At 44.0% G+C, this 26,632-nt stretch overlaps 1 protein-coding gene across 1 annotated transcript in view; it reads left to right on the top strand.

Annotated features, from left to right (window-relative positions):
- The window catches only part of PTGFRN (prostaglandin F2 receptor inhibitor), an 83,384-nt gene that overhangs the window by 44,469 nt on the left and 12,283 nt on the right, over positions 1-26,632 (top strand). Inside the window, exons 4-6 of the mRNA XM_052636792.1 lie at positions 1,222-1,602; positions 12,818-13,243; positions 17,754-18,173. Of these exons, the coding sequence (XP_052492752.1) occupies positions 1,222-1,602; positions 12,818-13,243; positions 17,754-18,173 (1,227 nt within the window). The remainder of the gene's footprint in view (positions 1-1,221; positions 1,603-12,817; positions 13,244-17,753; positions 18,174-26,632) is intronic.

Below are 26,632 nucleotides of genomic sequence, written 5' to 3'. Positions count from 1 at the left end.
ATTTACTTCAAAGCACATGGGTTCGGGAGGTTGGGTCTTTTCTGAACCAAGTGCCAGCATTTGTCGCCGAGCTGACCCAGGTCTGTAGCTGATGCTGAGCGACCCTGGCTGGAAGATCAGGCCTGTTCTGTGCTTCCACTTGAATCCCCTGGGAGGTGTCGGCTCCTCATCATCTAAGCAGTTGTTCCCAGAGCATTACCACGTGTTGAATGTTTTCTACTCTGATTACAGATGTTCAACTTCTTTGCAAAAAAAAAATCCCTTGAATAAAATAAAATGTTTCCATATAAAAAGCTTTGACAGGGGAATGCTGAAACCAGATCTGCCTGGGGACTGTCACACCAAATCCTTCAGTGCTTCATCTAAATATTGTTTACTTTTAATTATCCACACTAATGAGAGAGGGCAGTGGCATTGTCCAGAAATCACTGTGCTTTGGTTTTAGAATATCCTTTATCTTTGACTTTAAGGTGGGGGTGTAGAACAGCATGAATGATGCTCTAGGTACATTGCATTTGGGAGACTTGACCTGCTAGGCATGTGGTCTGGTTTTCCTTTCCCAGTCCTTCTGTTTACATCCCCAACCCTGTTTCACCCAGAAGATGGTTTTACCCTCACTTCCACCCTCCGTCTCCTAGCCCCCGAATGACAGTATGTACCAGCCAGAGCTGACTTATCCTTTTTCTGAAAGTCACCCAAGTCTATCATGCATGTGGAGAAAATATAAATTTAGTTTTGTGATGTTCAACAGAGTTGTTTTCAAATGATAATGTACATAATGATGGTATAACACTGAAGAGCAGAGTCCCTAGAGTCAGGCAGCCTGAATTTGAATCCTAACCCTGCCACATAGTAGTAGCTGTGTGACATTGGACGAGTTACTTAACTTCTCTGTGGTTCAGTTGCCTTCTTGGTAAAATGGAGATGATAATAGAACCACCTCGTAGGGTTGTTTTGAAGATGACATTTATAAAGCACTCAGAAGAGTACCTGGTATGTAGAAGCATCTATATAAGTGTTTGCTGCTGTTATTGTTTTAATGCAATAAAAAGAAATATTCGTTCATTTACTCAGTACATTTCTCAAGCACATAAAACTGCACAAAGTCTCCTAACTTGAATCTCGTACATAAGAAGGTAAAAGGAGGTGATCTAAGGGGATGGGGTGGAAGCAGCAGATGTAACTGAGATTATCTCAATGTCCTTGTTTTTGGTTTTCCAGTTCTCCGAGCGGCTGTGGCTAGGAATGTGTCTGTAGCTGAAGGCAAGGACCTGGGCCTGGCTTGCAACATCACGACGGACCGAGCGGACGATGTCAGACCTGAGGTGACGTGGTCCTTCAGCCGGACGCCCGACAGCACGTTGCCTGGCTCCCGTGTGCTGGCTCGGCTGGACCGTGACTCCCTGGTGCACAGCTCTCCTCGTGTGGCCCTGAGTCACATGGATGTGCGCTCCTACCATCTACTGGTTCGAGATGTCAGCAGAGAAAATGCTGGCTACTATTTCTGCCATGTGGCACTCTGGACCCCCGGACACAACAGGACCTGGCACAAGGTGGCGGAGGCCGTGTCGGCTCCGGCTGCAGTGACTGTGACCTGGCTAGGTAAGTGGTTTTGGAGGGTGGCTCTTCACCTCTCTGGCTTAATCCTTCCCCTGGGATCTGGAGAGGAGTCAAGGAGCTGTGTGTTTTGCATTGTGGCATTCTTGATATCGACAAGCATACTTTCTCCTGGATAGATCCCAAGCTGGGGAGGAGAGAAAGCAAAACTGGCTGAAACAGAATCTGGCAGTCGAGGGGGATGTTTAGATGATGTGGCCTCAGTTGTCTCAATACCCTCATTTGAGAGGATACAGTTTCCTTTTGTGGTCAGAGATTTGCAAGGTCGGGAGTCCTGCTGATTGGCTCTTTGAAATGGATCTTTGTTGGAGGGAGCGCACTGCCATTCTCCCTCTCTTTTCCCTAGACGCCTAGGTATTCTCTGGTAGGAGGAGCTGCTGCTTTTCTAAAGCCCAGGGAAGAAAAAGAATTCCTTCAGCTAACGGAACACAGTTTTTTCACTGAATGCCCTGGCATCCCAGAATGATTTTTCTTTTTGCAGATAGCAATTAAATGTAAGGGCCTTCCTGTTTCCCCACCTTTTCTGGAGGGTCCTCCCCCCAAGTCTGATTCCCTGGGGAGAAGCGGAGTGGCCTTCAACTGTTGCCCACCTTGCCACTCATGCAATTGCTACTTGTCATATATATGAAGGTCACTGTCATATCCTTTTCTTCTTCTTCTTTTTTTTTTTTTTTACCACTGTCATCCTCCCCATCTCTTATTTTTCTGAGTGCTTTTGCTAATTTTGTTACCATCTTATAATTAATTGCAAGTGAACTTAGGCAGGATGGGACCAAGTGGAGTGTGGAGGGTCTTGCTTCCCACATCCATTGCTGCAAAGATGGACATAGGCCTGCCGGTCAGCCTCTTGCCTGTTTTGAACTTGATCTCTCTACTGTCCCCTGACCATTCTAAGCCCACACGAAGGCATTGGGCATTGCTCTACTAGGAGATAAAACAGATCTTTAAAGGCTAGGAAATCATTTCCTCCTTTGTTTAATGCCATACATCCTCACTCCATGAGCCCCAGCTCATTCCTCAGCCTTTCTTGTCTCTGCATTGAAATCTTCTCCCAGGCTAGTGGCACATTCACTGTCTCGTTTCCTCCTAATAAGCCATTATTTGGCAGAGATGGGGAGTTGGCAGGTGGGGACAGAAGGGGGGCAGGGAGAGGAAGAGCAATAGGAGAGTAAGCAGAGGGTCCGTCCAATTCAGAGCGAGACGAGGCGGGGTGGTAGTCATCCCTGGTAGGAAAGTGATTCTTTGATATCTGCAGAGTGAAAGGAGCGGGGTTTATCTGGTGAGCTTTTATTCCTGCCGCCTGAACCCTGCGCAAAGAGACTCACTATGAAGTACTGAACTGGAACAATGTTAGCCCAGCTAGAACTCTCCTTAGCAACCTTCAAAATAAAACAGATGTTGTCAGCACTGAAAGAAGAGTTTTCATCTCTGGAGCTGAATATGTCTCACAGCCCTAATCCTCGTTGTGCCCTGCTGTCAGACCCCACCCCTGCCTCCTGCACCCCTCCCCCACTGACTTAGGATCACAGCTCCAGCGGGGTTTTTTTCTCTCTTTTTTTTTTAAAGAAAGTGCTGCCTGCACTCCAATTTGAGGGCCTCTTTGAAGTCCTCCTGCATTGATCCCAGCCTACCCTGGGGCGAGATGGTGGGACTGGCAGGAAGAGGATGGGAGCTCTGGGAGGGAATGGGCTCTTTTAGCTGGGAGGGATTTGTTGGTGCCTGTGTTCTCCGGAAAGTGGGAAGAAATAAGGAGACTAAATTGCCGGGAAAGGTTCAGTTATTCTCCTAAGGGTTCAGTACTGCTGTTGTGAAAGCTGTCAGTGCGCTTTTCCCTGGCTGACCTACCCTCCCACCTCCATCCTGAACCTTTGCAAGTAATGGACAGTCGGTAAACACTGGGCAGATGGGGAGATAAGGCAGCACCTACACATGGATATGTTAAAATATGTGCATCAGAAAAGAAGAATGGCAAAGAAAGCAGTAATGTTCAGCTCAGAATATTCAGGGGCACATGGGTAAACCTGCCAGGAGTGTAAGTGGTATTCTTGTCTTCCTTAAATCTCTCCTTCCGTGTGCCTGCGACTCATACCACGAAGCTCCCTGGACATTTGTCAGAAGGCGAGTTGGGCATGAGTGCAGCAGTAGACCTTCCCCCAGGACCTCCCGAAAGGATTCTCTGCCCGGCAGAGATCATGCGTGGCTTGACACTATGTGACATTCTCTAGGTTTACAGCATGTATGCATACGCATGTCGATCCCATGCCACACGCGGCCTGTTGGAGGTAGCTGAGGTGGCGATAAGACAGGAAGTGTTCTGTTTATATAGGTCATCTTATGTTGTGTGACTGTGGAGTGTTGTCACAAAAGAGCTCTGGAGAAAGCCGGCTCCCTATGCAGGTATGACTCAAAATGCTCAGTTTTGTTACTTAGACCAGTTAAAAATGATCACTACCATGTGTTGGACACTTACTGCATGCCAGGGACTGGGCCAGAGGCTTTTCATGCATTAAATATTTGATCCTCACAATAGTGTGAGTTAAGACACTGTCCCAGTCCCCATTTGAAAACCACTGATTTTCGTTTTGCTTACAATTTTGAGGGTCAGGAATTCGGGAACGAGTCCAGGTTCATCTCCGATGCCCATGGTGACAGCTAGGACAGTTCGGGCTGGGGGTCCCCTTCGGGATGGCTTTCTCACGCGTGTGTCACCATGTTCTGGGGCATCTCTCTCTGTCCCCACGTGGTGTCTCATCCAGACCCTTTCCATGTGGTGCTTTTTATGGCACTGTCTTCTCGGGACAGTCATGCTCCTTTTATGGCAGCTGACTGCCAAGACACAGGAAGTGGAAGTGCCAGGCTGGTTAAAAGCTATCCCTGGGCCTGGCACAACACACTTCCACTGTTTCCTGTTGGCCAGGGCCACTACAGAGTTTGTCCAAGTTCAAAGGAGTAGAGAAAGAGACCCCATCTCTTAATGGGAGACTAGCAAGGTCACTTTGCAAAAAGGACATGTGAAATGGGAAACGTTACTGCAGCTCTCTTTGGAAAATAGAATCTACGTGTGGTTAATGCTTGTTTCTTTTATTTCAAAAAAAATTGTTTAGAATGGCTTGGACAGAATTATGGCTGTGGGTCAAGTCTGTCCTAAGTGTTTTTATCTTAAGGGCGGTGTCTGTTCCAAGTATTGTCATCCTGTGTGGAAACATTTTGACGTTGGGAATCAGCTTGACTCCTGAAGCTCAAGAGCATAAAATCCTAAAAGCTGGGTGGTCCTTGTTCTTATTTGCTTGGCGTTGGTGCACTAAGTAGGTGAGGGGTTGAAGCTGATTGGGGTCTTCTCATGTTCACCTTATTAACCAGACCGATTAGGGCAAAGACATGAATGGGTCTGTGAAGTCCAAGAGCACTTGTAGCATCTGGGAGGACTATGATTTTTCTTAGAGGGTAAGAAAAGCCTCTTTACTTAAGATGGATGTCCTAGTTTTGAAGGGAAAAAGATAAAAGTTGGCTTGCAAAACGAAGTCCAATTTAAAGCAGGAGGCACAAAAATAAAATCAAGATCAAAAGGGGTAAAAAAAAAATCAAAGAATAGATATGGCAAGATGGTTGGGATGAATTAGTTATTGCATTTGAGCACTGAATTTGCCTCTGAAGTTTTGGAGAGTTGAGGCAAAAAGAGATGTGATTATGCAGTCCTATTCTGATGAGGGAAAACAAACAAAAGAGAAACAAACTTTTTCTTGGCACTGACTATATCACGTGCTTTTTCTTTAAGGGGCATCGGATAACATAACAGACAGTGCTTTCTATTGTTCTTTTACAAAAACTCTAGGTGATTGTTTAAATGGATGTTTCTTATATCCATTCCCTATAAAAGCCAAGGGCATAAACCTTAAGTGTGAAGGAGTTTTTCTAAGAAGCTGAGTTACTACAGAGGACAATTGTTGCCTTGTGTCTATCCCATTTAGTATACGGCTAAAACTATAGAGAATCTGGAGGAATGACTGGTTATTCTGCATATTAAGCCATCTCTCTCTGCTATCGGATGTCTTAAATGAGCCCTTGGCAAGAGTTGGATACTAATCAGTTCATGGTTGAGCTGTCTGCCCGAAGTCCCAGACTTCCGTGGTGTTAATTGGAGAGGGTTCTACCGGCTTCAGATAGGAGAGCGGGAGGAGGCTATTCCAGTTTAAGCACTTAATTTGCATTCTTCTCCACTTCAGGACTGTCCCCTCTTCCAGCCGAGAGCCAGTGAGGAAGGTAATTATTTTTCTTTAAAAGGAGCTGTTAATCTGCTAAGTACTTGGGAGAGATTTGAAAGTTCTTTGCCATCTATAGAAGATAAGGTTTAGATCTGCAGAATTTTACAGGCAACTACAATCTGCTGTCTGTCCAAGATTATCTCTGAAGGCCAAAGAGAGATGGAGTCCTGCTCCACCACCTTCTAGGCCTGCTGCCTCGGGCTTGACGCCTGTGGTTTCTAAGCTTTGGTTTTCTTGGCTTTGTGGGATATTGCATGTGAAGTGCCTGAGGGCAGTGCCTGGCACTTAGGTGCTCCGTACATTTTCATGGTGGCAGTGGCAGTTACTGATTAGTGTTTTGGAGGAAGAGTCGCTATAGAACATGCTCTTCTCCATCAGGCTCTTAACTAAATAAGTCGTGGGAAAAAAATGAGCCGTTGGAGGTGTCTTAGGACATGGAGAACGAGGAATGTGTGGGTCCAAAGAGGAGCCGAGTTGAGCACACCTAGCCCTTATCCCCACCCCCACCCCCACCCCCCCCCCCCCCCCCCCCCCCCCGCCAAATCTGATAACTTTTTCTTCTTTTTCTGGGAGGAGTGAGTGAGGGTGAAGAAAGAAAAAACAAAATGGCACAAGTGTGACTTTGGGTGTGGGGCATTGGTATCCCATTCAAATAATGTTATCTCTGTTGCCCTGAAATCCATAATGCTGAATGCAGCCTCATAATAACCGCTTTCCTAAGTGGGATAAAGCGCCCCCCCACCCCCAATAACAGCTGCTTATTTATAGTCTTCTCTGTTTAAATGTTAGAGAATATTTAAATGTATGGTAAAGAATCCACCTGCCGTTGCAGGAGACACAAGAGACGTGAGTTCGATCCCTGAGTTGGGAAGATCCCCTGGAGGAGGAAATGGCAATCCACTCCAGTATTCTTGCCTGGGAAATCCCATGCACAGAGGAGCCTGGCGGGCTACAGCCCATGGGGCTGCAGAGAGTCAGAGACGACTTAGCAACTGAGCATGCATGCACATACCAATGATGATGGTGGCAGCTCTTTGACAGTCAGCTCATTCAGCTGCCTCTAAAGTACCTGCCCAGCAGGATGGTAAAATCGGCACTGGCAGAAGCCAAGGCCCAGTTCCTGCTGTTTCTTCTGACATGTGCGTGCAGCCTGTTCATCTAATTAGCTCTCCCAAGTTAACTAAGCTTCAAAGTGGGTATTAGAACATGGCACTGTACACAGTTCGGGATTAGTGCCTCAGCTGTTATCATCACTCTTGTCTTCTGGGATGGAGCCGGCCTTGAGAAGCATTAATCTTTGGGTGTGTAATGATATTGTGCAGTTTGGCGCTAGTGGAAGCCAGGCCATGGAGCAGGAGCCTCTCCTATGATTCTGCTCCCCTACACCATGCAAGACCTTAGTCTTTGAACTTAACCTTTGAGCTCTGGTTTTAGCTTTGTTTTTGTTTAGGAAATGTACGTAAATAAGTAGTACCTATTACATAAGGATATTCTGAAGATTAAACGAGATTGCAAGGAAAGTACATGGCGTGGTCCCTGGCTTACAGGAGGCCCTGCACACATTCCAGTTCTTAGTATTCTTGTACTTTCCACACAGAATTGTGAGAGTAAAAGGAGGAGGTAATCCATGGAAACCCCCAGTTCAGGGTCCTGCACGCAGTAGGCACAAAATGCCTGCTTTTACACACTAGCCAATAATCCTGAATATTTTCATTGTCTTGAAAGTAGTAACAAAGGAGTTTAATAATCCATAATCAAAAAATAAAGTCTTTCTTAGAGGTGATAGGGTTTGCACTATGGGAGGCAAAAGCTTCGGGAGGTGATGTGTAAGTGAGCAGGTTGACCTGGGAGACAGGTTAGGGGGAGATCTTTGTTTCTGGAAGGTTAGTGATGTCGTGCCTTAGAGTGGCCTCAGTATTCTGTGAAAGGGTTGACTATGTGGGTGGGCTCTTTGTTTTAAGCTTTTGAAACAGAAGTTTACACAGTAGTAGAACAAACCACCAGCTTCAACAATTACTGGTATTTTGCTAATCTTACTTATCTGTCTTCCCTCCCCTGGATGTACACACCCACATGCACACACCCTGGATACACACACCCACACACCCACACCCTGGATACACACACACACACTCCCTGGATACACACACACACACGTGCACGCACACGCACACACATGTGCACACACACGCACGCACACACACATACCCACACACACCCTGGATACACACACACACACACACCCTGTTCCTCTCTCTCTCTTTTTTTCCCCTGCTGCCCTCTTTTTTTTCCTTCTGAAAGAATTTAAAACACATCCCAGACATCATGTCATTTTGCCATTAAATACTTTAGTATGCATCTTTCACTGATAAGCATTTTTTAAACATAAGCACCATTACGTTCTTACATGATTTCTTGATGAGATCAAGCAGAATATAGCAGTAATCAGTAGTGGAATGCTTATGCTGAAAATGAGCATTTTTATGCAAAGTATTAAATTTAGTCCAATTCAGCAAGTGTGTTACTGTCTTTTATGTACAAGGCACTGTATGCACAGCACACACAGATGAATCAAGTAGGGGGTCCCAGACCCAGTGAAGGGCCCTAATGAAGGTCCATGAGGCAAACAGACATGTAACTGAAATTCAAGGCAATGTTCAAGGAGAGTCCTTAGAGAGCAGGGAGGCTGGCAGGTGGTAGGGTCTCTGTGAACGTTTGCTGAATAAGAAGTAGAGGTGGGATGGGCTGGTGAGTTCAAAGGAGGCCTTCCTGTCCAGTAGGAGAGGCTGTGTCTGTTCAGAGTGAGGTCTGTGTACCTTGGACCATGAGGAACAGGCCCAGTCTCTGCCAACTTGTGAAACAGCAATAAAGGAAGGTTTCTACACATGCACCAAAACAAAAAGGAAATAAGAACCTACGCACACCCCTACCAGTCTGATGCAGTGAAGTCCTATCTTCTCTAGGAGTCTAAGTCTGAAAGACGATCTCCAAGGCTGGGGGATAGTTCAGATGACCTTTGTGCGTCCTTTAAACCAGGGGTCCCCAACTTCCAGGTCTCAGACCGGTATCCTGTTAGATCACCAGTGGCATTGGGTTAGAAATAAAGTGCATAATAAGTGTAATGTACTTGAGTCATTCCAAAACCACCTCCCCCCTTTCACAGTCCATGGAAAAATTGTCTTCCCCGAAATTGGTCCCTGGTGCCAAAAAAGATTAGGGGCCACTGCTTTAAACCACTGTAACTTAGGCCTTGTAAGTTCACAAAAATCCACGTGTCTGTTTGTTTTTTAATTAGGTTCCTCCTCTGGGGACCTAAGATTTAGTTTTAACAGAGAACAAGGAGACCAGCCTGTCAACGAAGAGACTTTGCTCTTCTGCCAAGCTGGAATCCCTGTGACCAGATGCACACGTGCTGCAGCCCCTGTGCTGTCCTTGCTCCACATTTGAATACACAGACTTAGACGCTCTGTGGGGAGCGGAGGAGAGGAATCTGTTCAGCCATTTACTCAGCGCCTGACTCAGCAGGTGTCCCATGCGATCAGGCAGAGGCGAGAGCAGGAAGAAGGCGGAGGAGGCAATGAGGGAGTGGAGTCCAGAGTGGATACTGAGGGAAGTGGGCAGTGGGGCTGGACAGAGCGGCTAGACTCGCGTTCTGTGGGGCCTTGAATAGCAGGCTGGGGAGCGTGTTCTTAACTCGGTGCGTGTGCGTGCTCAGTTGCTTCACTTGTGTCTGACTCTGTGTGACCCCATGGACTAGAGCCCTCCAGGCTCCTCTGTCCATGGGATTCTCCAGGCAAGAATACTGGAGTGGATTGCCATGCCCTTCTCCAGGGGATCTTCCCGACCCAGGGATCAAACCCGTCTTCTGCATTGGCAGAATTCTTTACTGCTAAGCTAGCCGGGAAGCCCTTACTCAGTAGATGAGAGGAAAAGCCGTGGCAGCCTTCTTGAACAGATGCCCTGGTGCTGGTGTGAACTGGGAGGCACGTTGGAAGGTTATCACAATAGTCTTGGATGGAGGCAGAGAGCCAGGATGGGAGTGGCAGTTGTGAGGTTTTCACTTCTATGCACAAATATCTATCAAGCACCTACTATATGTGAGCTCTGGACGTCGAGGAGTGGCAGAGATGCTGAGGAGGTAGAATTGAGAGACTTAGGGACCATCTGCATGGAGAGTGGGAATGGGCACAGGGGAGTGAAGAATGGGGTGTGGTTCCAGGAGCAGTGGTTGGAAAGGTAAGGGGAGGATCCGGCTGTCTTTGTTTGGGGAAGGGAGTGTGTGTGTTCGTTCCCCTGCTTTGGCCTCAGCTCTTTCTTAGTCTCCAGGTTCAAATGATGGCATCTAGCTTTGTCCTTGGCATCTTGACTTGGTGTCTCCATTGGATCTCAGCAATAACATGTTTGCAACCCAGTTCATCTCGCTCCCCACCCGCCTCTGCCAGTACACCCTCCCTCCGCCCACCCCCAGAACTAAGCAACCAGTCTAAGCACTTTCACCTGTATGTTACCTGTTAATCCTCATGATAACATCATGAGGTGTTACTGTCATTCCCCCCAGTTTTGCAGATGAGCCACCAGAGAGGTTGAGTAATCTGCCCAGTGTCACACAGCCAGTCATGGCACAGTCAGGTTCAGACCCAGTCTGTCTTCCAGACCCCTGGCTCCTCGCCACTGCTCTTTACGGCTTCACGGTTTGTTGTTCAGGTTAGTGTGGTGACCCATGGGAAGGCTCAGAGCGCAGCAGGTTGCTCCTGCTTTGAGAGGACCCTGAGTGATACGGTGTTCGTGGTTGGTCCTGCCAGGACTGAGGAGGGCAGTCTTGCTGCACGCACGACCTGTTCAACTCTGTCCTTTCTGCATTAAGTAAACTTGGTTGACCTTGTCCTCACCCCTGCTGCCGTGCCAAACTCTGACATGAGGGAAGGATCTGAAACCCTGGATGTGGGGTCATTTGGGAAAGCCTTGCCTTATGCATGTGACATTTCAGTGCTCCAGAGTCAGCAGTTGCTGGAGAGGCAATGTGTGTGTTAGCACTCTGCCCAGGGCCAGGAAACCCCCCAGCGATGCATCTTCAACACATTCACCTCTGAGACAAGGTGGCAGATGACATTCTAGTGTGTTTCTCTGTAACATCCATGTCACTGAGGACATTCTCTCATCGGCAGGCAGAGCAGCATTGATTGAACTTTTTGTGGCACGGGGTCCAGCCTCACTTGCAACTAAATGCTTGTGAATATGACATTTGAGGGAATTAGGATTTTGAGTTCTTTCCATTTCCTGGCCACTGAATCACTCTTGGGGAAGTCATGATGTTATACATTTCGTTAGAAGTATAAATCACAAAAGAACAGTTCCTTGACCTCAGCAGTTTATAATTTGTATGAGTCATAAATAAAAGCAACATTAAATAAAACTAAACTGTCTGATGGAAGTGATGTGAATACCGTATTGGCAAATGGAAAATTCTGTGTAGGTAGAATTATTTGTCTCCTAACAGGCAAAGTGCTACAGGAGAAAAATGTAGCCTTTTTAAAAGGCTTCACACCAAGTGACTACTGCATAGAAGGCTGTGTATTTGGAGCTTGGGGACAAGACCTTCAAGCAGGGAGTAAGTTGCTGCTTATGGGAGCACAGAGAAAGGATGTCACACTCTGGGGACCCAGGAAGGGGGCACGGAGGAGATGAAAGAATGAGAGCGCATTTGTAGGGAAGTCAAGAGGAGAGGCCTCGGCAGACAGGTCACCAGAGGTGTGAGACTGTGGTGAACAGAGGACTTCAGATGACTAGGTGTGATACCCAGAGAGGGTGGTGGTGGAGGGAAGGAAGTGTGAAGGCTCCCCGGTAGGAGTTTCTGGGAGGCTGTGAAATGTTGAGTTGCAAAAATGGATTAGATGCCTACATGACCCTTGTAGCAGGAGGGCTTTTTATACAAGTGAAAAATAACCGGACTGTGACAGTGGCGGTGGGGACATGAGGAGAACGCTGACTTCCCTCCCTCCCTCATCAGAACCTGCCTGGCGAGAAGCAGAGTGGTCATCATGAGCAGGCTGTACTAAAGCCAGGATCACAGTGAGCTAGCTTCACGGTTGGCAGAATTGAATGGGAGCGTTACATGTGTCAGTGGAAAAAAAAAATGCTATTTGGGGAGTTCAAGTATGGCTATACATGGGGACTTCCTTGGTGGCTTAGAGGGTAAAGAATCTGCCTGCAATGCAGGAGACCTGGGTTCAATCTCTTGGGTTGGGAAGATCCCCTGCAGAAGTGAATGGCAACCCACTCCAGTATTCTTGCCTAGAGAATCCCATGAACAGAGGAGCCTGGCCAGCTACGGTCCATGGGGTCGCAAAGAGGTGGACATGACTGAGCAACCAACACACATGGGGAAATGAGGACCTTACCTTTAGGCCAAAGCCAAGGATGGCAGGAACCGGAGCCAAGGGGGGTTGACTGGCCTCAAGAACAAAATGTATACTGAGATTCTGAGATTTTCCAGTGGGGGCTTTGGAGGTCTCTGGGCATTGCCTGGCATGCTAGAGGACATGTTGGTCGAGCATGGATACCAGTTAAGAGATTTTCAAAAGACTAACCTCCAGGGGAAACTGACAGCCGACCCCAACCCTCTGGGAAGATAAAGACTCTGATTGGAGATATTTAGTTTCTGGCCTTGGGAGTTTTTCTTGAGGGTCATAGTGGGGCCAGTGCTTGTCAAGTTTTGTGATAACAAAACTTGTGATATCAAGTTTTGTGACGACCTCAGAGGATCCTTCCTGTGCACTGTAAAGACTTCTATTTCTTTCACTATAGTTGGTAGGATGGGCATTTAATCATCAGGACAAGAATAGTGCTTGTCTTGTTCTTTTTGTTAATTCTTGGGAAATTGCTGTGTCTGATTTGATTGATGGATTTTTTTTTTTTTATCCTGGCCCCCTCTTGTTCAGAACCAGACTATCAGGTGTACCTGAATGCTTCTAAGGCCCCTGAGTTCTCAGACGACCTCACCGAGCTGGAATGCCGGATAGTGGATGTGAAGAACCCAGAGGCGAGCGTCCGTTTCACAGTGTCCTGGTACTACAGAGCGAACCGGCGCAACGACGACGTGGTCACCAGCGAGCTCCTGGCTGTCATGAATGGGGACTGGACACTCAAGTACGGAGAGCGGAGCAAGCAGCGGGCCCGGGAGGGAGACTTCATTTTTTCTAAGGAGCACCCGGACACGTTCAATTTCCGGATCCAAAGGACTACAGAGGAAGACAGGGGCAATTATTACTGTGTTGTGTCTGCCTGGACCAAACAGCGTAACAATAGCTGGGTGAAGAGCAAGGACGTCTTCTCCAAGCCCATCAACATATTTTGGGCATTGGAAGGTAGGCGCTTTCGTCTCGTGCATGAACATTTTTGGTTTGTTTTGGCTTCGGTCATCCTGCTCTGCATTTCAGATTCACAGTCACCCTGCAAGTCTCCCTCTACATGAGGAATCTAAGAAATGCAGTCGAGAGACGGTTCCTTTTGTCCTCAGCGTGAATCCCCTTGCAGGGCTGACACTGAGAGGGATAAGTCCTAATGAGAGGGCTGGGGCTTGGTTGGAGATAGAATATCATCTCGTGGGAGCTCACAGGTGCCCAGAGAAGCCATCCACACTCTTGCCCCATTGGCTGGTCTCAAGCCAAACTTCACACAGTCCTTTGGGGGTGTTTCAGTGTCCATGAGTTCCCGCTGGACACAGGCACATTCGAGATAATCCCAGAGTGAGTGGGCAGCCCCAGGCCATGGCACCTGCCCCTGAGCGGCCAGTCACCCATTCAGAGAGACCGTTCCTGGGGAGAGCTGACAAGAACTTCAGGGAACCGGTTTCTTTGATGCAGCCTCCTCCTGAATGCTCAGAGCCCGGTGTGTCTTGGGACATCAGACTGGTCAAGGCTTTTATCCTCGGTCTAGTCCGTCGTTGCAGGAAGGCCAGGCCTCCTGGGTCCTCCTTCACAGCCCTCCACATGCTTTTGTGGCCTCGTTGCCATGCCTCTGAAATCCCCAAACCCTACACTGGGCCCTCTAGTACTTGGCAAAATCTCCTGCTTCCTGACCTCATCTCTGAATATTCCTTTCTCTTCCTCCCAGTAAACACGCCCCACCTAGCTCTCCCCAAGGACACGATTTTCCCTGGAGTCTTCCTGGGTGGTGCTGTTTTCTTCTCTCTGTGTAGCCCAGTCTAGATAGGGCAGGCCCCCTCGTCCCTCACTGCAGCCTCCAGGCCCTTTTCCCTCCTCCCTGAAAACATCCAGCTTCAGGTCTCCAGTCGTCAGATGGTTCCACCTCCTCTTGTTGCCGTCACTCCTGGGTCCTCCCCAGGCAGTGAGTGGAGATGCTCACTCTTGTTTCACAGCCCCTCTGTCCTGCTGTCTTCATGATCCTTATAGGCACTGGGTCATATTTGGCTGCACGTTGCAGTCACCTGAGGAGCTTTGAAAAAGTACTGAAGCTGAAGTCGCACAAGAAGTTCTGTCTTAACTGGCCTGAGGTTACTTGCAACCTGGGCATTGAAGTTTTCAGATGCAGCCAGGATGGTTCTCAGGTGCATCTGAGGTTGAGGAGCCTTTCATTCTCCGTCTCGTGTCCCCTTCTCTAGTCATCATGACCTTTGTCCTGTTTGGGTTATTCACTCCCAAGCTTACACCCTACGCTAGATATCTCACTTCTGATAGCTGAGAGCCCGCCATACTCTCAATTCCACGCAGCCTATCCTCTCAACACACCTATCTTTCTAGATCACTCCCATTGTTTCCCGTTGGCCTATTAACATGCTGTTAGATCTCTTGTTGTGGTCATTTTATTTTTATTTTTTATTTTTTTGGTCTTTTTAAATTAAAGCTAAGCTAATTTTGATCAAAAAAACATCTTCACGACCCAAATAATCACGATGGTATGATCACTCACCTAAAGTCAGACATCCTGGAATTCGAGGTCAAGTGGGCCTTAGGAAGCATCACTACAAAGCTAGTGGAGGTGATGGAATTCCAGTTGAGCTATTTCAAATCTTGAAAGATGATGCTGTGAAAGTGCTGCACTCTATATGTCAGCAAATTTGGAAAACTCAGCAGTGGCCACAGGAGTGGAAAAGGTCAGGTTTCATTCCAATTCCAAAGAAAGGCAATGCCAAAGAATGTTGCACTTATACACCATACAGTTGCACTCATCTCAAACACGCTGGTAAAGTAATGCTCAAAATTCTCCAAGCCAGGCTTCAACAGTACTTGAACCGTGAACTTCCAGATGTTCAAGCTGGATTTAGAAAAGGCAGAGGAGCCAGAAATCAAATTGCCAGCATCCACTGGATCATCGAAAAAGCAAGAGAGTTCCAGAAAAACATCTATCTTTGCTTTATTGACTATGCCAAAGCCTTTGACTGTGTGGATCACAACAAACTGTAGAAAATTCTTCAAGAGATGGGAATACCAGACCACCTGACCTGCCTCCTGAGAAATCTGTATGCAGGTCAGGAAGCAAGTTAGAACTGGACATGGAACAACAGACTGCTTCCAGATTGGGAAAGGAAAGGCTGTATATTGTCACCCTGCTTATTTCACTTATATGCAGAGTACGTCATGAGAAACGCTGGGCTGGATGAAGCACAGGCTGGAATCAAGATTGCCGGCAGAAATATCAATAAACACAGATATGCAGATGACACTACCCTTATGCCAGAAAGCAGAGAAGAACTAAAGAGCCTCCTGATGAAAGTGAAAGAGGAGAGTGAAAAACTTGGCTTAAAGCTCCACATTCAGAAAACTAAGATCATGGCATCTTGTCCCATCACTTCATGGCAAATGGATGGGGAAACAGTGGAAACAGTGACAGACTTTATTTTGGGGGGGGGGGGGGGGGGGGGCGGTGCTCCAAAATCACTGCAAATGGTGACTGCAGCCATGAAATTAAAAGACTCTTGCTCCTTGGAAGAAAAGTTATGACCAACCTAGACAGCATATTAAAAAGCAGAGACATTACTTTGCCAACAAAGGTCCATCTAGTCAAAGCTATGGTTTTTCCAGTAGTCATGTGTGGATGTGAGAGTTGGACTATAAAGAAAGCTGAGCACCAAAGAATTGATGCTTTTGAACTGTGGTGTTGGAGAAGACTCTTGAGAGTCCCTTAGACTGCAAGGAGATCCAACCAGTCTATCCTAAAGGAAATCAGTCCTGGGTGTTCATTGGAAGGATTGATGCTGAAGCTGAAACTCCAATACTTTGGCCACCTGATACAAAGAACTGACTCATTTGAAAAGACTCTAATGCTGGGAAAGATTGATGGCAGGAGGAGAAGACGATGACAGAGGATGGGATGGTTGGATGGCATCACCCACTCAATGGACATGAGTTTGAGTAAACTCTGGGAGTTGGTGATGGACAGGGAGGCCTGGTGTGCTGTAGTCCATGGGGTCGCAAAGAGTCAGCCATGACTGAGCAACTGAACTGAACTGAGCTGAATCTTGATCTTGCTTCCCCGACCGCCGTCTTTCTATTCTCCGCACCCCTTGCCTACCCCTTTCTGTTTCTTTCCTTTGATTTGTCTGTCCTCAGTGTCTCCACTTTCCCTCCTCCTGTTCTCTAATCTCCTCTCATCTGGCTTTTGATCCAGATGACTAGTGAGTGACACATTGCGAAATCTAATGGTTAGTCATCTTACTTGACTTAGCAGGATTTACCACGATGATCATTCCCTCTTCTTGGAAATACTTTGGTTTCTCCTTGGTTTGTGGGACACCATCCTCTCTGGGCTTTTCTCCAAGCTTGACCTCTTCTCAGCTTCCTTTGCTGATTTCTGTTTACTTTTCTGACCCTCAAACATCAGATGCCTGAGGGCACAGTCCTTGAACTCTTTTCCTGTTTAACCTCTAGTTATCTCTTCTAATCTCACAAATTGAAGCTTCAAGAAAGAATGTAAATGGCTCAGTGGAACCTCAGGAATCAGTAATTCTGGAGAGACCCTTGTAACATACATGTTGTCCTAATAGTTTGGTAGAACAACTATTCCTCAAAAAACCCCAACATAAAATTTTGTTTTGTAACTGGGTGGGTTACAGAATTATATCATTAAAGGGTAAAAGGGTTGTATTTAACTCATTTATCCATCCACTCAGCAAACATTTAGGTATCTTCCAAGTGCCTGGCATTGAGCTATTAATATTATAATATAGGTGAATTCTAATGTGTATATGCTTAGAGATTAATTTTTTTTTTTTGACAGAGAGACAGGAAGTAACACACTTAAATCTTTAAGATAGTAGCCTTGGATGCTGGTTCAGAATTAAAATTAATTAAATTTTAATTGCATCTCTGGAAATGACTATGCATGTTTGCAGTCATATCTTCATACACGGATCTACGCATGTATGTTGCAGTCACATTAGTAATGACGTGTCCTACAATGTTACCATCATATGGTGAAACAGCGGTAGAACCCGTTTCTCACTTGCTCTGCTACTATCTTTGCAGTCAGGGGAGTCCCAGTGGGGAGAGGCAGGTGGAACTGCCTAGAGCATCTTCCTCGCTCACATCCGTGGTGGCACCAGTAGCTTCCCAAATTCTCACTCTGGGTGAGACTTCTCAAGGACTTGAAAATCCTTAAGAGCAAATTTTCACCCATCGATCCTCTGTTCCCTCACACCTGTTAAATCGAAGCAGACTGCTCTGCCTCCTGCAGCGTGGTGGTGTTCAGTCTGCTTCCTGACACACGCTAGTTTCTCTCTGAGTTTCCAGATTTTCCTAAATGCTATTGTGCGGCAATTTGCAAATAAATTTCTATTTCCTTGACATTGTGCTTTCAGATGCATATCCATTTAGCTAATCCTGTTAGATATCACATCTTTCTGGTACTTCATTGCAGATTCCGTGCTTGTGGTGAAGGCAAGGCAACCCAAGCCTTTCTTCGCTGCTGGAAATACATTCGAGATGACTTGCAAAGTGTCTTCCAAAAATATTAAGTCGCCACGCTACTCTGTTCTCATCACGGCTGAGAAACCTGTTGGGGACCTCTCTAGTCCCAATGAAACCAAGTACATCATCTCCCTGGACCAGGATTCCGTGGTGAAGCTGGAGAACTGGACAGATGCATCACGGGTGGATGGTGTTGTGTTAGAGAAAGTGCAGGAAGATGAATTTCGCTATCGAATGTACCAGACTCAGGTCTCAGATGCAGGCCTGTACCGCTGTGTGGTGACAGCCTGGTCTCCTGTCAGGGGCAGCCTGTGGCGAGAAGCAGCAACCAGTCTCTCCAATCCTATTGAGATAGACTTCCAAACCTCAGGTGAGCAGGGAAACTTGGTAAGTCATAGATTGACTGGAAGAGACCCTAGGGTTTTGATCCAGTGTCTTCATTTTTTTTAAACAGCTTAATTGAGATGTAATTCACATGCCATGCAGTTTACCCATCTAAATACATAGTATGTATTTAAATCTACTATGTGTGTGCTCAGTTGCGTCTGACTCTTGGTGACCGCATGGACTATAGCCCACCTGGCTCCTCTGTGCATGGGATTTCCCAGGCAAGAATGCTAGAGTAGGTTGCCATTTCCTTCCCCAAGTCATCCTCCCAACCCAGGGATTGACCCCGAGTCTCCTGCATGTGCTGGAGGATTCTTTACCACTGAGCCAACAGCGAATATACTATACCATAGTATATTTAGTATTTAAATACTATACTAGAGTATTGGGTTGGCCAAAAAGTCCATTCAGGTTTTTCCATAACATGTTACAGAAAAAACCCAATCAAGGTTTTTTGGTCAACCCAATATTTATACTACACTATAAATATAAATGTATAGTATATTCACAGAGTTGTGTAACCATCACCACTATCAATTATAGAACATTTTCATTACAATCAATAGAAACCTGCACCCTTAGCTAACACCCTTCAGTCCTCCCCCTCAACACCCCCTACTCTGCTCCCCAACCTCCTGTCCCCTGGCAACCACATACTTCCTTTCTGTCTCTATAAACTTGCCTGTTCTGGACATTTCACATAAATGGAATGTAGTATATAGTCTTGTGTCTGGCTTTTTTCATGTAGCATGTTTTCAAGAGTCATCCACATTGTAATAATATATATCAGTACTTCGTTCTGTTTATTTTTTTAATTACTCTTTTTTTTGTTGTTGTTCTATATCTATATTTTTTTGGTTGTGCTTTGCAGCTTGTTGGATCTTAGCTCCCTAACCAGGAATTGAACCTGTGCCCTCAGCAGTGAAAGCAAGAATCCTAACCATTGGACCGCTAGGGAATGTTGTATATATATATATTAATGTTAGAGAGTTGCAGCCTTTTATTTAGTACCTAGAGAATGCCAGTAACTTAACATGCTATCTTGGTAAATGTTGCTCACAGAGTTTTAACAAGAACAAAAATAAATGTAATAATTTCTGTGTCATCTTTGGCGTGTTGTAAATTCAAAATGTTAGCTGCTTTTTCTTTTTAGCAGCACTGAGAGGAAAAAAGCACTGTAAAAATGCAGTTCTGGATTTGGTCTTACATGAAAAATGTAGTACAATGAAAACTTGAATGTCACAAGGAACAGTGCTTTAAAGAAGAAAAGGAGAGTTAGTTGCTCAGTCGTGTCTGACTCTTTGTGACCCCATGGACAGTAGTGGACCAGGCTCCTCTGTCCAATGGATTCTCCAGGCAATAATACTGGAGTGGGTTGCCATTCCCTTCTCCAGGGGATCTTCCCAACTCAGGGATCGAACCCAGGTCTCCTGCACTGCTGGCAGATTCTTTACCATCTTAGCCACCATTGAAGCCTGCTTTAACTAAACCATTTATAAAATAAATGAGATATAAACTCATAGTCAGAAAAAGAAAATATCATTGTCTGAATTTTGGGGACCTTTTGTTTCATTTGCAGGTTTAAATTTTTAAGTACCTGTGAATCAAATTTACACACAGCTTTTACTTAATGTCATTTTTGTCTTGAGAAATGCAAAATAATGCCAGTAAATACCACATTTTGTATATCAGAAAATAAGTTTAGGAATCTCAAAGTGCTTGGAAAGTGTTAGCAAGGCTTTTTTTTTTTGGTGGCTATAGCAAACTGTGCTCTCTTCACATAAACCTGTATAACTCACAACTATAAATACTACTGATGGTTTTTTAAAGAATCAAACACAGGAAAATCACATATTCCCTCCTTTTTGTACTTGAGCATTTAATGCAAAATAAATTATTAGCACTTCATTTTTATGACTGAATAATATTCTGTTACGTGAGTACACCGCATTTTGTTTATCTGTTCATCAGCTAACGGACATTTGAGAGTTTCCAGTCCTTGATTATTCTGAGTGATGCTGCTGTGAGCATCTGGGTGCAGGTTTTTGTGTGAACATACTACCTTTACTTTGACCCTCATTTACTCCCCCAATATTTGTGTATTTATTTTTGGTTGTGCTGTGCCTTTGTTGCCGTACTCAGGCTTTGTCTAGTTGTGGAGAGTGGGGCCTGTTCTCTAGCTAGTTGCCCTGCGTGACCTTCTCCCTGTGGCGGCTTCTCTTGTTGCAGAGCACAGGGTGTAGGCGTGCAGGCTGCAGTAATTGTGGTTCCCCAGCTCTAGAGCACGGGTTCTGTAGTTGTGGAACACAGGCTTAGTTGCCCTGCGGCATGTGCAGTCTTCCCAGGCCAGGGACTGAACTCATATCCCCTGCGTTGCAAGGCAGATTCTTAACCACTGGCCTCTCAGGGAAACCCAACCCCCTCATTTTTAAAACAGATCAGTTGACACACGGCTATGTCAAATCCTTCAGGGAACATGGCAGAGTATAAAGATAAGAGGGAACTGGGCCTCTAGAGGGATTAAATGACTTGCCAAGAGTGAAAGATTCAAAGCTAAGACCCAAGTTTTATCCAGCCCATAGCTTTCACTCTTTGAGGTCCCTAGGACTGAAGGTGGTAGGTGCTATTCTTGGTCTGATTTATCACAGCAATATTTCCATACACAAGTGAGTATCCCAACCTTGGGCCTCACCTTTGCTTTTGGATTAGGAAAGGATTTCCAATTAGTCGAGTCTCCAGAGCTCTGGTGGTGTATGTGACTGTGTCTGTCAATCTGCTTTGTTAAGAGTAATTATTAGCAGTGTTATGAAAGGGTTAATTAAAACAGGAGCATTTTGGTGTCTGTTCTGAATAATTTATCTTTGGTAAGTCAAATGTTTTTATGCCTTAAGTTGGGAAGATCTACTCTTTTTTATTAATAGCATGCATACATATTCTCAAATGGAAATGTTTCTTATTCATCTGTATAATTCATTAAGCTCCTCTGACAAATCTCTGTGTGTTTCAGCAGGTAAATGATTTAAAATTTTTAAATTCCCAATCTTATTTAGAATATCAAAGTGAAGGATCATCACTTTTGAGTGTAACACTGAATGTTTTCACTAAATCTGCCCTGGATTCCAGTTAGAAATTTCTAGATGTATAAGATCATACTCACCTATAAAGATGCAAGTGTTAATTGAATCAGTACAATGAATGCAAGATATTTGTTGAATTGCATTTATATGAAAGATAAACTAAATCTTAGTAAGGTTTGTTTTATTTTAGTATTATTTTGTATTATTGTAATAATCTTCTGGCATCTGATAATCTTTTTTTGTTTTTTTCAATTTTTTAATTGGAGGATAATTGCTTTACAGTGTTGTGTTGGTTTCTGTTCTGGCATCTAATCATCTCTCAACCTTTAGATTAATAAAGAGTGAATATTGATTTTAAACCCTTGGAATTGAAAAGAACAGAGAAAATACAAGTGTCTCTTCTTTATTTTCTAATAATAGCTTTATTGAAACAAGGTTAATATACCATAAAATTCACCCATTCAAAGTATCAATTCAATGGTTTTTAGTATATTCACAGATATATTTTGTACAACCATTGCTAGTATCTAATTCTAGAACTTTTTAACCATTCCAAAAAAGCACACACTGTGCCTGTTAATAATCACTCCCAACTCTACCTCTAGCCTCTGGCAACCGCTGTTCTGCTGTTTGTCTCTATAGATTTGCCTTTTTAAACATTTCATATGATTTGAAACGTGTATGTGGGCTTTTGTATTGTCTTCTTCTGCTGAAGCATTTTTTCAGGGTCTGTCATATTATATCATGTGTCAATAACTCATTCCTTTTGTTGCTGAATAATATTCCAGTGTGAGAATATACCACATTTTGTTTAGCTGTTCATCAGTCCATGGACCTTTAGATTGTTTCCATCCTTTGGCCATTATAATAATAATATGCTGAATAAACGTTAGTGCACAAGTTTTTGTGTAGACATTAAATTTTCATTTCTCCCCTAGGAGTGATGCTGGGTCATAAGGTAACTCTTTAATTCTTTGAGGAATTGCCAAATATTTTTCCAAAGCAGCTGCACCATTTTGCATTCCCACCAGCAATGTGTAAGGGTTCCAATTTGTCCTCATTCTCACGGGGTAGTTATTGTTATTCTCCATCTTTTTTTTTTTTTTTAATTATAGCCAACCTAGTATATGTGAGGGCTTCCCTCGTGGCTCAGTGGTAAAGAACCTGCCTGCCAGTGCAGGAGACATAAGAGATGAGGATTGGATCCCTGGATTGGGGAAGATCCCCTGGAGAAGAAATGGCAACCCACCCCAGTATACTCGCCTGGGCTATCCCATGGACAGAGGCCCCTGGCAGGCTACTGTCCATGGGGTCATAAAAAGAGTCAGACATGACTTGGTGACTAAGCAGCAACAAGTGTATATGAAGTAGTATTTCTTTGTGGTTTTAATTTGCATTTCCTTAATGACTGTTGATGTTGAGCGTCTTTTCAGATATTAACAGTTCTTGGTCATCTGTGTATCTTCTCTGTAGAGATGTCTATTCATACCATTTACCCCTTTTTTAATTGACTTTTTTTTTATTGTTGGCTAGTGGAGCTTTTCATAGTTTGAATACAAAAGTCCTTTAACAAACTATGTGATTTGAAAATATCTATTCTGTATGTAGTCTTTTCACTTTCTTAATTGTGTCCTTTGAAGCACCCAAGTTTTTAATTTTGATGAAGTCCAATTTATCCATAGTTTATTTTTGTTGCTTGTGGGTTTGGTGTCATATCTAAGAAACCATTGCCTAATCCATGGCTGTGAGGATTTACACCTCTGGTTTCCTCTAAGAGTTTTACAGTTTTAGCTCAAACATTCAAGGCTCTGATCCGTTTTGAGTTAATTTTTGTCTGTGGCATGCAGTTGGGACTCAGCTTTATTCTTTTGTGTGTGAATACTTGTCCTGGCACCATTTGTTGAAAAGTCTATATTCTTTCCCGCATTGACTTTGGTACACTTGTCAAAAATAATTTAACCATAAAAAAAGGATTTATTTCTGAACTTTCAGTTCTATTCTGATGATCCTGTATCTTTTCCTGTACCAGAATCATAGTGTTTCATTACTATAGCTTTCTAGTAAGTTTTGAAATAAGTGTGACTCTTCTGATTTTGTTGTTTTTCAATGTTGTTTTGGCTTTATGGGCCGCTTGCATTTCCAAATGAATTTTAAGATCAGCTCATTAATATCTGCAAAAAAGATAACTGGGACTTTGATAGGGATTGTGCCAAATTTGTAAATCAGTTTGGAAAGTATTACCATTTAACACTATAGTTTTCTAATCCATAAACATGAGATGTCTTCCCATTTATTCGGGTCTTTTAAAATTTTTCAATGGTGTTTGTAGTTTTCCAGCATACAAATGTTGAACTTCTTTCATTAAATTTGTCCTAGGTATTTTATTGTTGATGCAACTGTAAATTATTTGCTTTCCTAATTTCCTTTTCAGCTTATTTATTGTGAGTGTATAGAAACTGAACTGACTTCTATAAATTGGCCTTATATCCTGCAACCTTGCTGTAATTGTTTATTAGTCCTAATAGTTTGCTGCTGTTGTTTTTGTTGGTGGCTTGGGCTTTCTAAATACAGGACCATGTCATCTACGTATAGGGGTAGTTTTACTTCTTATATTCAGGTTTCCTTAGTGCCTTCTAATTACTTGTCTTGCTTAGTTGTCCTGGCTAGAATCTCTAGTCAAGTGTTGAACAGCAGTGGCGCAAGTGGAATCCTTGTCTATTTCCTGATCTTGAGGGAATTTTCCCTGCTGAGTGTCTTTTACCCTTAAGTATCTTGCTGGCTATGGGTATTTCATAGGCAGCAAATATTGAGTTGAGGAAGTTTTCTTTCATCCCTAATCTGTTGAATGTTTTATTACGAATTAGTGTTGGGTGTTATCAAATGCTTTCTCTCTGACTATTGAGATTCAGATGAATATGTGGGTATTTGTTCTTTGGGTTATCTGTTTTTATTGTCTATAGGATTTTATTCCATTTTGTTTTATATTTGTTATTTGATGTTTCTTTAAAACTATTATGAGAAAGAAGGGAGACATAAAATCTTTTATATGTATTTCTAGGTGAGGAATAGGTATTGAATCTATTTACCCAGTTCTTTAAATCTCATCATAACAGATAAAATCACTGTAGCTTACAGGTTGAATAGACTGCTTAAGGTTTTTGCTTTATTGAACCCATGGAGTTGTCATGGGTTCACAGTTTAATTAAGAGGAGCTGCATCAAATCCAACACCTAGCACATTGCAATAGCCCTGAATAGCTCCATGAGAATATTGACTTGATACTGAAGAGCTTTCACTTCCTAAAAATCATTGGCACACAGTAAAATACATGGAACAGAGAGGTCTTTCCTGCCCACCTTTTTGTCCTCTGTTTTCAGCACACTTACCTCTTGGTATAAGGACCGTGTTTCCCCAAGGGGCCTTACTGAGTTGTGACATCTTCTGACTCAAAGTATCAGGGGTTTAAATGTGGTTATATGGTTTAAATATGATGATGTTAAATATTTAATATTTGATGTTAAAAGAATAATAATAACATTTTTCTTCTTAATAGAGAAGTTTGGAAATAAAATACGAGGAATCACCCAATCACCCTTCATCTTACCAGAGACTGCTAATTAGTGGTATTTGTTATCTTAGAATTTTTCCCTTACGTGTTTTCTTCATGACTTTGAAATCAGGCTGTATATGCAATTTTATGACCTGCTTTCCCCCACTTTAACATTATAAGATAAGCATTTTCCATGTTATAAAAAATTATAGGTTAATACCAGCTTTAATGACTACACCTGCTAGAATTTGGCTAACCACTTCCCTGCTGATGACATGCAGATGGTCTGCAGTTTGGGCTTTCACAGAAATACTGTCCTTTACAGTCTTTTCTTAGGGGCTAGAGTTGGAGCATGGTTTGTGTCAATGTTTGTGTTTAAAAGTTAAGTGGTCCGTGTACTCTACAGATAGGAATCTGGGGACATGTAGTGGCCCTAGTTGTTCACTTAGATTATCTGTGCCATAATCTGTCATCTGTAAAGTTAACCAGACACATTCCCTCACAAAAGCAGCATTACCCAGAAATTGACCATAATAAAAACATTTCTAAGCCTGGGATAATGACCCGTATTAACAGTGAGTTGTTGATTTCGTCCGAAGGAAATCCACCGCTGTGAACAGTCCACAATGCAGGCCTTTTCCTTGGTCCTCTTCTGTGTGGTGAGAATGGCGCAGATCCTCTGTTGTTCCCACGGCCACGAGGAGAAATGAGAGCTGTGACTTGTGAGCCAGAAGGCATTTTGGGTTTCTTTGGAAATGTAAAGGAAAGAGAGTGAAATCTGTCCAAATTAGGTAGGGAAATTTGTCCAAATAAGGTAAAGAAAATATGTCCAAATTTCTTTGCTGTTTCTAATTAAGTAAAGAGGAACCGGAATCCACTATGAGGCTCTCCTTGTGTTTTATTATCTTGTGTTCTCTGAGAAGGCGCCTGGAACACTTTAAGAAAGCCCCATAGTATAGTTCTATTTTTAACCATGAAATTTCTAGTCGGAGAAAAAAAATTTAGTCCCCATTGCTCACCATGGTTGCTATTAACCTGTCCTCACAGATGACCATAAATGGCATGAAGTCCCCCCAGTCATCACCACTGAGCCAGCTCAGAGCAACGGGCGTAATCCTTTCCCACCTCACTGCTGTAAACAGAGCAAATCCAGGGTGGTAAGGACCTGAGCAAACCGTGGCCGAGAGCCGAGTTAATTGAGGGACATGATGCCCAGAAGGGGGTGAAGTTTCCTTGTCCTTTTCGCTTTCATCCCATTCCCTGTGTCCTGGAACTGCCATTCTGTTGTGTCCTTCATCCCCTAGGCCCAATCTGAGTGCTCAGCAGAAACCCACCAGAGCCATATGACGCCTCAAGGTTTCCATGCTCTCCGACCATCCTTCGCCTTTCTCCCAGCAAAACACAGATTACTCGTGACCTCGGTGTTAGAAAAGCCCTCTGTTGAATTCATCTGACTACTCATGTTGAAATAAAAGTATAGCCTTTTCAATTCTTTGCCTCATTGGTTCACATGACCTTTTACTCTCTTTCTCACAGTCATTTCTTTTGGATGTTAAAAAGTACCTTTTCCTTCCTGATAATCTGATTTTAAAGGTAGTTACATCTGCATTCTTAGCTTTGAATGAGTTTCAGAATCAGTGTCCAGGGCCATCTATCTTTGTTTTCAAGAAAACGCAAGGGAAATCCTATAGCATTGGTATTCTGGAATCATCTTCAGCCTTGCCTATTCCTAGATGTTAGAATTGGGATATGGTAACTACTGAGCTCTTAGGATCAGATTAGCTTAAAGCTGCTAAATCTCACCTAAAAAGTAAG

The sequence above is a fragment of the Budorcas taxicolor genome, chromosome 3 (genome assembly GCF_023091745.1).
Source record: "Budorcas taxicolor isolate Tak-1 chromosome 3, Takin1.1, whole genome shotgun sequence".
Lineage (NCBI taxonomy): Eukaryota > Metazoa > Chordata > Mammalia > Artiodactyla > Bovidae > Budorcas > Budorcas taxicolor.
Note: the sequence above shows the minus strand (reverse complement) of the source record. Positions and strands in the feature narration are given on the sequence as shown.